Source organism: Mytilus californianus, unplaced genomic scaffold, assembly GCF_021869535.1.
Source record: "Mytilus californianus isolate M0D057914Y unplaced genomic scaffold, xbMytCali1.0.p SCAF_7, whole genome shotgun sequence".
NCBI classification, from domain to species: Eukaryota; Metazoa; Mollusca; class Bivalvia; order Mytilida; family Mytilidae; genus Mytilus; species Mytilus californianus.
In genome coordinates this window covers 41,352,438-41,365,741 of record NW_026262723.1, presented here as the reverse complement: position 1 = coordinate 41,365,741, position 13,304 = coordinate 41,352,438, and the positions used below count along the sequence as shown (strand labels likewise).

Below are 13,304 nucleotides of genomic sequence, written 5' to 3'. Positions count from 1 at the left end.
CAAAGCCCATACCGCACAGTTAGCTATAAAAGGCCCCGAAATGACAATGTAAAACAATTTAAACGAGAAAACTAACGGCCTAATTTATGTACAAAAAATAAACGAAAAACAAATATGTAACACATAAACAAACGACAACCACTGAATTACAGGCTCCTGACTTGGGACAGGCACATACATACAGAATGTGGCGGGGTTAAACATGTTAGCGGGATCCCAACCCTCCCCTAACCTGGGACAGTGGTGTAACAGTACCACATAAGAACGAACTATAAAAATCAGTTGCAAAGAAGCTTAACTCATCAGATGGATAAAAATACAAATACTACAATTACAAGTGGACGTGGCCGGGTACTTGTACATCCAAACAACAAAAAGACACTAAGTACAGATCTGAGAGTACTCGCAGTTACTGACAGCTAGTTCAAAGCCACTAACAACTAATAAAAAAATCATGCATCTAAGACTAAATTATCAATCCGTACACATCCAACATCCATTGGATTTAGTGAAAAGACGTCATAAACAGTCAGAGAAAAACATGACCTAGAGTTCAGATGATGTAGATAAAAGAAATAAAAGGTCACCATACAGCCTTCAACAATGAGAAAAATAAAACATAACAAACAGTTAGCTAAAAAAGATCCAACATGAAAAACTATTTACTACAAAATATATTAAACTTCCATGCCTTTGCTTGAGTTAGGACTTTTTTTTTATTTATTAATTTTTTATGCTTTGCAGGTTAAATCCAAAGATCAAAGAAAAATGCAGTCTTGATGTTGCAAAGAGAGTACTAAAACAACTTACTCCTAAAATCTTGAGTATACCTACAGAAGTTTCACTTTCACCTGCTGCAATAGATACTAAAAAGAGGAATTTCGTGAGTAATCACAGTATCTCCAAAAGAATTCAGAATTCTGAATCAGCATCTATACAGGTTGAATCAGAATTGCATAATGAAGAAAAAGTTTTACAGGTGTCTGAAACAGATTCAGTTATCGGTCCCTGCTCTATAGCTAAGAATGTAGCAGCAACCACACAAACAAACACAGCATTAGGATCTTCAATGGTTGCATCTCAAATTGCTCAAAAAGCTGCATCAACGTCATTTCAAACTTTAGCATCAAGATTTTCTCTAGTTTCCAGTGGAGAAGGTCAGAGTTCAACTTCAACATATCAGAACTCAGCAGCTAACATATCACTTCCTTTCATTAATAAAGATCAGAACAAGACAGCAAATGTGACACTATCTTCGTCCACTATATCACAGAATAATAGAGCTGCAGTAATACTACTCCCAGGGAAAGGACCTCAAGGCCAAGATTACTTACTTTTCCCCACTGTAACAACACCTAACACAACCAATGATGTAACCTCAATACTGACACCTCCACCTAAGTCACAGACTTTTACAGTTCAGAATACCGCTTTTGGAACAGTTTTTTCACCTCTGACTTCCTTATCTCATGAAAAAGTACCAACAAGTGTTCAGTCAGCACAAAATAAAACTCAACATACAGTTAAAATGTTCAAGAAGTCTAAGACTAGTGCATCAGATTTTACTCCATATCCTTTTGCCAGGACTTCAGCTTCAGTTAAAAGAGTATTTACAATACCAGTAGTACCTACAATGGGGCCATCTACCAAACTTCCAAATTTAGCTCCAACTGCTAAAAGGTATACACCCTTACTTCAGAATTCAGCTCCAAGTGTTTGTAGTGTCTGTACAGTGTATCCTTCTACAAAATCCCAAAATTCAGCTTCAAAAGTATCTTCAGCTAGTTTATCTACTGAAACTCAGAATTCAACTCTATCTAATGCTCAGAATTCAACTCTATCTAATGCTCAGAATTCAACTCAGTCTGATGCTCAAAATTCAACTCAATCTGATGCTCAAAATTCAAATCAGTTTGATGCTCAGAATTCAACTCAAGCAAATACTCAGAATTCAACTCAAATTGTTACTCAGTATTCAAATCCAAGAGTATCTACAGTGGAAATGTCATCAATCAAAACAGAAAAGTTATCTCCAATAGTTTCTTCACAGCTTTCTTCTGCTGATCCTGAGAAATCAACTTTAAGAAAGTCTACTTTGGTTTCATCGGCTGTTACTCAGAATTTATCTTGTAAAGTATCCACTCTTCCATTTTCATCCAAAGATCAGAATACAGCTCAAAATATATGCACAGTGAAATCTCCTTCTAAAACAGAGAAGTCTCAAAGAATATCTACAGTGCAATCTCGAGTTCAGAAATGGGATCCAAAAGTGAATCATCCTACTAAAACCTCTTGTAAAATATCTACAGTGAAATCTCGTGCCAAAGTTCAGAAATCAGGTCCAATTATATGTACAGTGTATCCTCCTACCAGATACACAAATTCAGCCCTCAGAGTCTCTACAATTAGTTATTCTACAAAACCTACAATGTCTTGGGACACAGTACCAATTATTACACCAGTATCAGTCGAAGTAGTTCAGGATATTGCATCAACAAGGTCTGAGAGCTTAGCATCAAGAAGGTTGGAGAGCACAGCATCAACAAGGTCTGAGAGCACATTATCTACAAGGACTTCTGAAAGCATAACATCAACAAAATGTGAGAGCATAGCACCAACAGGGTATGAGAGCACAGCATCAACAAGGTCTGAGAGCACAGCATCAACAAGGTCTGAGAGCACAGAATCATTATGGTATGAGAGCACAGCATCAATAAAGTCTGAAAGCACAGCACCAACAAGGACAGGGAGCACAGCATCAACATGGTCTGAGAGCATAGCATCAACAAGGTCTGAGAGCACAGCATCAACATGGTCTGAGAGCATAGCATCAACAAGGACAGAGAGCACATCAACAAGGACAGAGAGCATAGCATCAACAAGGTCTGATAGCTCAGCATCAACAAGGTCTGAGAACACATTGTCAACAGTGTCTGAGAGCATAGCATCAACAAGAACAGAGAGCATACCATCAAGAAGTTTTGAAAGCACAGCATCAACATCGTCACCATTTCCATTGGCATTATTCCCTAATGTTGCTACATCACAGAACAAAGGAAATGGACAAATTTCAAATTGGAGAAACAAATCTTTGAACACTGCATCAAACTTTGCTCCATATCCTGTCATTGTTTCTAATAATTCAACTTTCAGCATTCCTACGGTTACTTCAACCACAGGACAGAAAAAAATTAGAAATCCACCTACAAAACAGAAAATCACTGTAAATCTTGCTGCAGCTGATGGAAACGGATTAGATGCCTTTGGTGTACACCATTTTACAAGTAATGATAGTAATATTAAAAGACTTAAACGAAAGATTGAAGAGCATGATTGGAAGTTGGATGAAATACTCTGTACAAGGAATAAAAGAAGGAAAGAGGCATTAGAAAAATGTTTTAAAATATCTGGCGAAGAATTAAGTGACAATTCCTTTTCTGATTCTACTCATTGTACTAAGAGTCAAGTAGAGGCTGAAAAAATATCTGTGTCTGCACAAGATCAGATGCAAAAAGTGGTTTCTGCTCATCTTATTTCCAAGGGAGATTATTGTGCAAAAACTTTTACAAGCACGATAGAAAAAGAACTTTCCCAGTCTCATGATACTGAGGTTAAAGTTGAGCTACTGGATACAGAATATTTCCAGACTGAAACTTGTCAGCCAGAAGTAGTAATTGAGAATGTTGATGGCACAGATTATTGCCAGTTATATAACGATAATAAAGGGAAATCCATATCACATACTGAATATTGTTCATCTAGTGAGGAGCATTTGTTAGTACAAAGCAGGATCAAAGAAGAATGTGTTCCAATTGAGAAAAGCTCTGCGATATTTGAAAATATTTCAAGGGAAAGTAGTAAACCCTTAAACACTTGTTCAGGATTAATTTATTCATCTGAAACAGAATCTTGCCCATCAGATGATGATATTTGCCAATCATGTTATGATATTTGCCCATCAGATGATGATATTTGCCAATCGGATAATAATATTTGCCAATCAGTTAAGGATATTTGCCATTCAGACACCATAGCAAATGCTGACAGTACTTTACCTGTGAAAAAAATTCCATTTGGTAAGGGCTTCCAAGAAGTGAGGAGAAGTAATACTGAGGTTCTAAAAGTATCTTCCGAACAAAGCAGCAGTTTGGTAAAGAACCAATTACTTCAGTTGAATGATGTGAAAGGAGTGTACAAGATGCAGATTTCTAATGGTAGTGAAACAAGCGCTCAGCTGTCAGATACAAAACAGCAGCAATCAATGCAGGATATTTATGGTAAGAAAACGAAATACTGTTAAGGTAGATTCACTGTATACCGCCATCTTGGATTGTACAATAGCAGTACACAATCAGTCTAGTTCTTTGACTAAATCTGCAAATTTTGAGACAAATTTGCAATTTATCTGTAAGAATTTTATTTGTATAAATAAAAAATAAGTGATTTATTGCATAGTCATAGATGTTTAGACAAATACCAAATATTTGTGTTTTTTAGATTCAATTGTTCAACTTAGCAATTTAAGGGGCGATAACTCTTATAGTAAAATTTTTACACTGAAATGATAGTGAAATTTTCATTTTTTGACTTGTAGCAAGAAAACAAGTTCATTGACACCCTTTTTTCTTTTTATTTTCTTAAAGCATATTATAAAACCTATCTTCTCATATTTTATTTCAAAATTCTATCTCATAGATTTCTTTTTATTCACAAAAATGTGTTTGATCATGAACAATCTATGCTTTGGTCAATTTTGCACGACTTGTAGCTTGAAAAATAGCACGGTGACCCATACTTTTTATTAAATTAAAAAAAAAAAAAGCATGGTAAAATGTTCATTTTGGCAAAGTATAAGAAAATTCTATCTGAGGAAATATATACCGATGACCCACCTGAATTCAGAAATTTTTGTGTGCATTTATTATTGCAACTGTTGAAAAATTGACAAAAATGTGAGATAAGTAATAGTGATTTCAGTTAATGTTGCATCCAAATAATGCTATCAAAATTTTAAAAAATGTATGTGTGTGTACCAAACTATAAGCATGGTATCTTTTTTTTTTCAATTTTTGCAATAATAAAAACATCAGTAAAATATTTGAATTTAGAGTATGAAGAATTACCCTGAAAACAAAATTGAGTCTTGTCTGGTTCAAAAATATCTTTGAATGCCTTGAAGCAAGTTTTTAAGATACTTGGTATTATTGTTGCAAGACACGAGAGTTGTTAATAAGTTTGGAATGTCTGCAAAGTCAAGGTCACAAACATATTTTCATACAAAATGCATGTCCAATCAAATTTGATTATTTTTTCACTGCTTTATGGTAACTAAGGGGATTGACGGTGATTTTCACCTTGAGCGTATATATAAGTTGTTACATGACATATATTTACAAATATGATGTTTTGTATATTTTGTAAAGTGGATTGTTTTGATGTTTTGTATATTTTGTAAAGTGGATTGTTTTGATGTTTTGTATATTTTGTAAAGTGGATTGTTTTGAGGGGAGTTAAATTTTATGATTTTTAATTCCTATAAGTTTTACAAAAATCTTCTCCTCTGAAACTACTGGGCCAAATGCACCCAAACTTGGTCACAATCATCATTGGGGTATCTAGTTTAAAAAATATGTCCGGTGATCCGGTCAACCAACCAAGATGGCCGCCATGGCTAAAAATAGAACATAGGGGTAAAATGTAGATTTTGGCTTATATCTCTGAAACCAAAGCATTTAGAGCAAATCTGACATGGGGTAAAATTGTTTATCAGGTTAAGATCTATCTGCCCTGAAATTTTCAGATGAATCTGACAACCCGTTGTTGGGTTGCTGCCCCTGAATTGGTAATTTTAAGGAAATTTTGCCGTTTTTGGTTATTATCTTGAATATTATTATAGATAGAGATAAACTGTAAACAGCAATAATGTTCAGCAGAGTAAGATCCACAATTAAGTCAACTTGACCAAAATGGTCAGTTGACCTCTTAAGGAGTTATTGCCCTTTATAATCAATTTTTAACCATTTTTCGTAAATTTTTGTAATCTTTTACAAAAATCTTCTCCTCTGAAACTACTAAGACAAATTTAACCAAACTTGTCCACAATCATCATTAGGGTATATAGTTTAAAAAATTTGTCCGATGACCCCGCCCGCGAACCAAGATGGCCGACATGGCTAAAAAATAGTACATAGGGTAAAATACAGTTTTTGGCTCATATCTCTGAAACCAAAGCATTTAGAGCAAATCTGACATGGAGTAAAATTGTTTATCAGGTCAAGATCTATCTGCCCTGAAATTTTCAGACCAATCAGGCAAATCGTTGTTTGGTTGCTGCCCCTGAATTGGTAATTTTAATGAAATTTTGTCGTTTTTGGTTATTATCTTGAATATTATTATAGATAGAGATAATCTGTAAACAGCAATAATGTTCAGCAGAGTAAGATCCACAATTAAGTCAACTTGACCAAAATGGTCAGTTGACCCCTTAAGGAGTTATTGCCCTTTATAGTCAATTTTTAACCATTTTTGGTAAATTTTTGTAATCTTTTACAAAAATCTTCTCCTCTGAAACTACTAAGACAAATTTAACCAAACTTTTACACAATCATCATTAGGGTATATAGTTTAAAAAATGTGTCCGATGACCCCGCCCGTGAACCAAGATGGCCGACATGGCTAAAAATAGAACATAGGGGTAAAATGTAGATTTGTAAATTTTTACAAAATATTTTCCACTGTAACTACTGGGCCAAGTTCATTATAGATAGAGATAATTGTAAGCAGCAAGAATGTTCAGTAAAGTAAGATCTACAAACACATCACCATCACCAAAACACAATTTTGTCATGAATACATCTTTGTCCTTTGTTTAATATGCACATATACCAAGGTGAGCGACACAGGCTCTTTAGAGCCTCTAGTTAAATATAATTGCAGTAGTTAAAGTGAAACAAGAACCTTCAGATGAGACTGAAAAAGATGTCCAACAGAAGCTAGAACCATTGAATATAACAGTATCAACAGGTACTAGTAAACATATGTTATTGTCATTTGTAAATTGATGAAGTATCTTATATATGATGAGTTTATATACATGAGCAGCAATATACTTGATTATATAAACCAAGGTATTTCTTGGTTTCTTTTTTCATGTTTAGCGCTATCTAACTGACTTCACAGCAATTTATTTCTTCTGTGGAAAAAAAAAATATATTTGATTGATGTTTACTGTAAATTCAGAAATGATTGCTTGCATTTATTATTGCCATTTTTTGAAGAATTAACAAAAATGCGAGTTTAATTATTGCAATTTTAGGAAAAGCTATGTACAGATATCTGTATCTGATATCAGAATGTGAGTTATTATTACTGCGATACTCGAGTAGTCGCATTATTCGCAGTAAAAAAAATCTCACAATAATTTCTGAATTTACAGTATATGTAAGAGAAGATCTAAGTTAGAAAAGTCACGAAGATTTATATTCCCATATGTTTCTACTCGCAAAAGCAAATATAAATTACACAGGAAAATAATTTGTTTTACAGTCCAGTGTATGGCCAAGGTACTACAAAACATATATCACCATTGATTGTATCAATTTATTGTGTCTTTATCTGTCAAAGTCAACTTTTCATTAACTCCGTATTGAATCACAAAAGGGCCAATTGAGTTTTCAGATCACTTGGCGTCTGGTGTCGTAGTCTTCCATCATTGTCGTCTGTGTTGTAAACTTTACAAAAATCTTCTCCTCTGAAACTACTGGGCCAAATTTAACAAAACTTGGCCACAATCATCATTGGGGTATGTAGTTTATAAAATGTGTCTGATGACCCTGCCTGCCAACCTAGGTGGCTGACATGGCTAAATATACATTGGTGTAAAATGCAGGTTTTGTCTATTAATTTGAAAACCGCAATAAATACAGAAAATTTGTTAGGAGCAGAAATGTTCAGAATGGTGAGCTTTAACTATTGTCTATTAATGTCAAAATTTTCAGTCGACACTTATAGGTGTTATTGCCCTTAAATGATGAATTTTACTTCTTTGTTTTTATTTTTGCCTTTTACCTTGAAAATTTTAATAGATAGAGAGAAACTTTTAATAGCAAAAATGATCAGCAAGAAAAGATCTACAAATAAGTCTGATGGGCAAATTCTTCTGTTGACTCTTTATTGGAGTTCTTGGCATTAATGTTAATGATGATTTTTACCAATTTTTGCCGTTTTTGCCTATTATCTTGCAAACTATAAAAGATGGATAGAAACTTTAAATAACAAAAATGATCAGCAAGACTAGATCTATAAATAAGTCTATTGACCAAAATCTTCAGTCGACTGGTTATTAGAGTTAATTTACACTGACGAAGATTTTTTATCAATTTTTGGCGTTTTTGTCTATTATCTGGAAAATCATAATAGATAGATAGATATAAGAAGATGTGGTATGAGTGCCAATGAGACAACTCTCCATCCAACTAAAAATTTATAAAAGTAAACCATTATAGGTCACAGTACGGTCTTCAACACGGAGCCTTGGCTCACACCGAACAGTAAGCTATAAAGGGCCCCAAAAAATTACTAGTGTAAAACCATTCAAACGGGAAAACCAACGGTCTAATCTATATAAAAAACGAGAAACGAGAAACACTTATGAACCACATCAACAAACGACAACTACTGAACATCAGATTCCTTTAATAGTAAAATTGATCAGCAAGACTCTACAAATAAGTCTTATGGGCAAATTTTCTTCAGTTGACTCTTTATTGGAGTTCTTCAAGTCTTGAATGATGATTTTTACCAATGTTTGCCGTTTTTGCCTATTATCTTGAAAACTATAAAAGATAGATAGACACTTTAAGTAACAAAAATCTACAATCAGGTAAAATTCTGCCAAAATTCTTCATATGAAGATTTTTTTCACCCTCTTTTGTGTTTTGGGCCAAAACCAAAGAAGATAGAGAGAATTTGTAAACAGAAAAAATGATCAGCAAAATAAAAAGATGTTTGTCATGAATTCTATTCTAGTCTACAATATTGTTGAAGATGCACAAAGACTGTAGGTGAGCGACACTGGCTCTGAATAAAGTCTCTAGTTTTAATTAATTTTTATTCTTTATTGAGCACTTTGTCCAAGCTAGTCATGATATCCTGTCTCTTTTAGTGAGTCTTCCTTTTCTTTTACAACAATAAAACTTACATTTTTTGACTGACAATTTTCTTCCAGTTTAGCAGTCATGCACAATTTAAGTTTGATACATTAGCCACAATTAATTTGGACCCTAAAGAGGCCTCTATTGACAGTCACAATTTGGGTATCAAACTCTCTACTGTTGAAAATATTCTGTCATTTCACACAAAAGTATGATGAGGACTTAAAACTACCAAAAAAAACCAGATTTTTCATAATAAAATCATATAGAGTTACTCCCCTTATTTTTGCTTATTTTGACATTTTGGTGCTGAAAAGTATGCTTATTCATAGAAATATTTTTAAGTAAAAAGTGATTACATAATTTAAAATGGAATGTAATTTAATAAAAAATAAAATTTTATATACATACAGAAGTAAAATATTGTAATTGAGAGGTAATATCTTCAATAATTCTAATGAAATCAAACCAGTATTATATTGGTAAAAGTGAAATTGATGATGGTCAATTTTTATATGTAAATATGAATTTTTAGTTATTGCTGTGGAATGTCATCTATTCCACTCTATTGTCATACTGTCTGGTCTCTCTCTTCCTCTTCCTTCCTATTTATTATTCAGTTCATACATGAGACTACAACACAGTAGAAAAGAAAACAAAGGTCAACATTAAAAATAGTAAAAAAAAAAAAAATCTTTGGGAACTGTCTGTAAGGATAGAGGATAGAGAAAATGTGTCTCAATGCAATGTAAACTATGTTCGATATTTACTTCCAATTTGTCAAATATTCTCAGTTAATATTCTCAAAAACTCATAATAAAATCAAAACACCCTTCTTCTACATCAATATATTTTAATTGCATTTAAGGTAGTAGAATATTTACTATTTGTTATAATGATAGATGGCAGGTTTTGGTAATTATCAACATAAGAAATTGTGATTTATACATCAATGGGACTGTAAAACAATGAAATAAAAACAAATGAAACCTATGTAATATTTGTGCTCTAATGACTTATTTTCTGTTACGGAAGTTAAATGTGTTTTTGTGACTATTTTAAGTGGTTCAAGTAAAAGAAGAAACTCCAATGGATACAGATAAACATGTACAACAGATGTCCGAGCCTTTAAATATAAACTTGTCACCAGGTTAGCAGATTCAGCTTAAATAAACTGAATATTATTTGTTGTTTGCAAATTCATGAACAGCATCACAGATGATAGTAAAAATAACAAAAATACTGAATCTGAGGAAAATTCAAAACAGAAGGTCCCCAATCAAATGGCAAAATCAAAAGCTCAAACACACCAAAAGAATGGATAACAACTGTCATATTCCTGACCATTTTATTTATCATGTTTTTGGTTGTTTTATAACAAAACTTCAACAGTTATAAGCTTATAATTTTGCACTTGGATTTTATTCAAAAATGAACCTAGAGTTTTTAACCGGATTTTCGAAGGAAAAATTGGTTATTGATTTCGGGATGTATGGCGGGCGGGTGGGCTGCTGCCAAACAGTGTCCATTCATTAACATGAAAACGCTTTGACGAAATTTTTTCAAATTTAGATATGTTGTTTCCTGTGACATGTGTGACTAAATGAAGGTCAATTTCAATTTTCATGATTTTAGCTTTTCTCGTTTTTGAGTTATAGCCCTTTCCAGTAGTCAAAAGTGGTACTTTGTTTCTATTTTTAGTGGTTCAAGTAAAAGAAGAAACTCCAATGGACACAGATGAACATGAACAACAGATGCCAGAACCTTTAAATATTGACTTACCAGGTGAGATGATTCAGCTTTAAAAAATCTATAACATTATTTGCCACTTGCAAATTCTAGTTTTCATAGACATATTTCAAATGAACAGCATCACAGATGATAGAAAGTGATTTCAATTTTGTGTTCGGCTGCTGTATAACAAAACTTAATTACCTGTAAACTTTTTTTTTGCACTTGGTTATTTCAAAAAGGATCCTAGATTTTTAATCATTTACTGTGCTTATCCTGAAGGCTTTGGCCTATTTCTATACCAATTGCTCAAACAGTTTACAAAATTGCAGTTTGAATTCATCTCCACAAAATATTTTATCAAATTGCTTCAATGAAAGGTTGTTAGTATGAAGTGAGTGCAGTGAAATAAGAGTAATGCTTACCATCCAACTTCATTAACTCAATGTCCTATGGACATATTTTCTTGTTCAGCATTATTATAGGAAAATCTGTTTAAGGCGCATAGATTTGCCTAGTCAAATTTTTACTTAGTAACTTTAAAAATGTAGAAATGGAACAAAATTAAAAGTTACTTGAATTTTTTTTGCTCCATGTTTAAGGCCTCATTGTGACTTTGAGATGAAGAACAGCAATAAAAGCGCTGTTCCTTTGCTTTTTGTGTTTTTTGCTGTGCATTTGATTTTGTGTCATGGATGGATACCCCTCATCCTTTATTTTCTCTTATCTCTTTCATCTTTTTTTCAGACAAATGTGTAACAAAGGAGTGGATCTTTAAAAGCATTATACAAGGTCAAATTCTCAAAGATGTTCATGCTGCCATTGAAATTATTCATGATAATGATGAACAGTCTACTATAGCAGAATTCCAGGAATTTGAACAAGAAAACCATATACATATGCAGACCTCTGGTTCCAGCTCGGGGAAAAGTTTGTTGAAAAGACAGAACTGTGTTTATTGAGGTAAATTTTTAACAAATATGTCAAGACAATTAGCTTCAAAGGGAAATTTTACCCATTATTATCAGATAAAGAAAGAAAGCACTAGTTTAATATCTAGATACATACTTACTGATAACAAGAAGAGGAACCAATATTTGCCTTGCAAGTTTTGCAAGACTATCATTGTGGCACACAATCTTTGGAAACATAAGTCATGCAAAAGAAACCAAAGGGTGTCAAAAGTTATAAACCAATTTAAAATTATTATTACCTTTTGGCATGTTCAGATGAGCTTATAGAATCAGTAATTTCAGACCTCAGAGATGATATTGATTCTGAAAAAATGAAATATGATACTCTTATATTGGAGTTCAGTCAAAGAAAATTAGAAAAAGAACCATCAATATATTGGAGACTCCATGAGAGAATTAACTAGATTTGTTATAGCTATATGCAGAAAATAAGACTCCACAGTAAAAAAATTATCTCAGTGTATTACTCCGACATGTTGGTCTTCAGTTATTCAAGGCTGTTAAAAAAATTGCATGGTATGACTATAAAGCATGTATGTTCACAATGCCATCACTGGCACTGAAAGTAGGTCATAGTTTATGTAGGTCAGCTGAATTGTTAAAGAACAATGCAATTCAGAAAGGTGACAAAGTTACTAAAGAGAGATCCAGCTTGTTTCTTTATCTTTACCAAGATGAATGGAAAGACACATTTTGAGTCTTGCCAAAGACTCATGGCCTTCTCAAGCTGAGTGCAACTCTATCCAACTGTTGTTGTCTCTTGTAGAAGATGTTGTAAAATTGTTTACTTGCATAAAAATGCAAATACATGAAGTGAAGAAAAGAAATATATATATAAAGTCAGGAAAAGAGATTGCCAAAATCATCGTGTGTGAACACTTACTCAAGATTATGTAAGCTTGTGTTATCAAATACTATTCTTTACAATCATAACAGGTCTGGAGAAGCTGATTCTCTAAAAAAAGCTCTTTTGCAAGGTTTACTTAATCCAAATGTAGATCAAGTGAAAAAAACATTGACTACTTTCGAACAACATTTATGTAGGTCACACATTGGTGTACACACTAGAGGGAAATGTGGAAGGAAGGTACTGGGTAGCAATTTTATTCACAAGAAGAATGAAAGAAGATGTAGAATACTTGATTGAGCTTCACAGAAAGTTAAACTTATAAAGTATATAAATATTTCTTCAAACATTTAGCTCAACCCTGTACAAGGGGCCTCGGTGGCCAAGTGGTCTAAGTAGTCGAACTACTGTAACACTAGCATGTCAACTCCGAGGTTGTGAGTTTGAATCCCGAACGTGGCAGGTGCACTTGACTCCAATCTTAATTGACAAGGATTGACAAAGTTCATGGGTAGTGATATTCCTGAAATCACCATTATTTCTGAGCTTACAGTACATAATTATAACATATGTTTTTAAATTCATAAAGTCATATAAAGT

At 33.2% G+C, this 13,304-nt stretch overlaps 1 protein-coding gene across 2 annotated transcripts in view; it reads left to right on the top strand.

The window, feature by feature from the left end:
• LOC127709460 (uncharacterized) overlaps window positions 1–13,304 on the top strand; it is a 32,674-nt gene that overhangs the window by 17,421 nt on the left and 1,949 nt on the right. For both annotated transcript variants that reach the window (XM_052215042.1, XM_052215040.1), the window contains exons 7-11: window positions 745–4,277; window positions 6,937–7,023; window positions 10,216–10,302; window positions 10,854–10,937; window positions 11,631–11,846. In XM_052215042.1, coding sequence (XP_052071002.1) covers window positions 745–4,277; window positions 6,937–7,023; window positions 10,216–10,302; window positions 10,854–10,937; window positions 11,631–11,845 — 4,006 coding nt within the window. In that variant the 3' untranslated portion in view covers window position 11,846. The remainder of the gene's footprint in view (window positions 1–744; window positions 4,278–6,936; window positions 7,024–10,215; window positions 10,303–10,853; window positions 10,938–11,630; window positions 11,847–13,304) is intronic.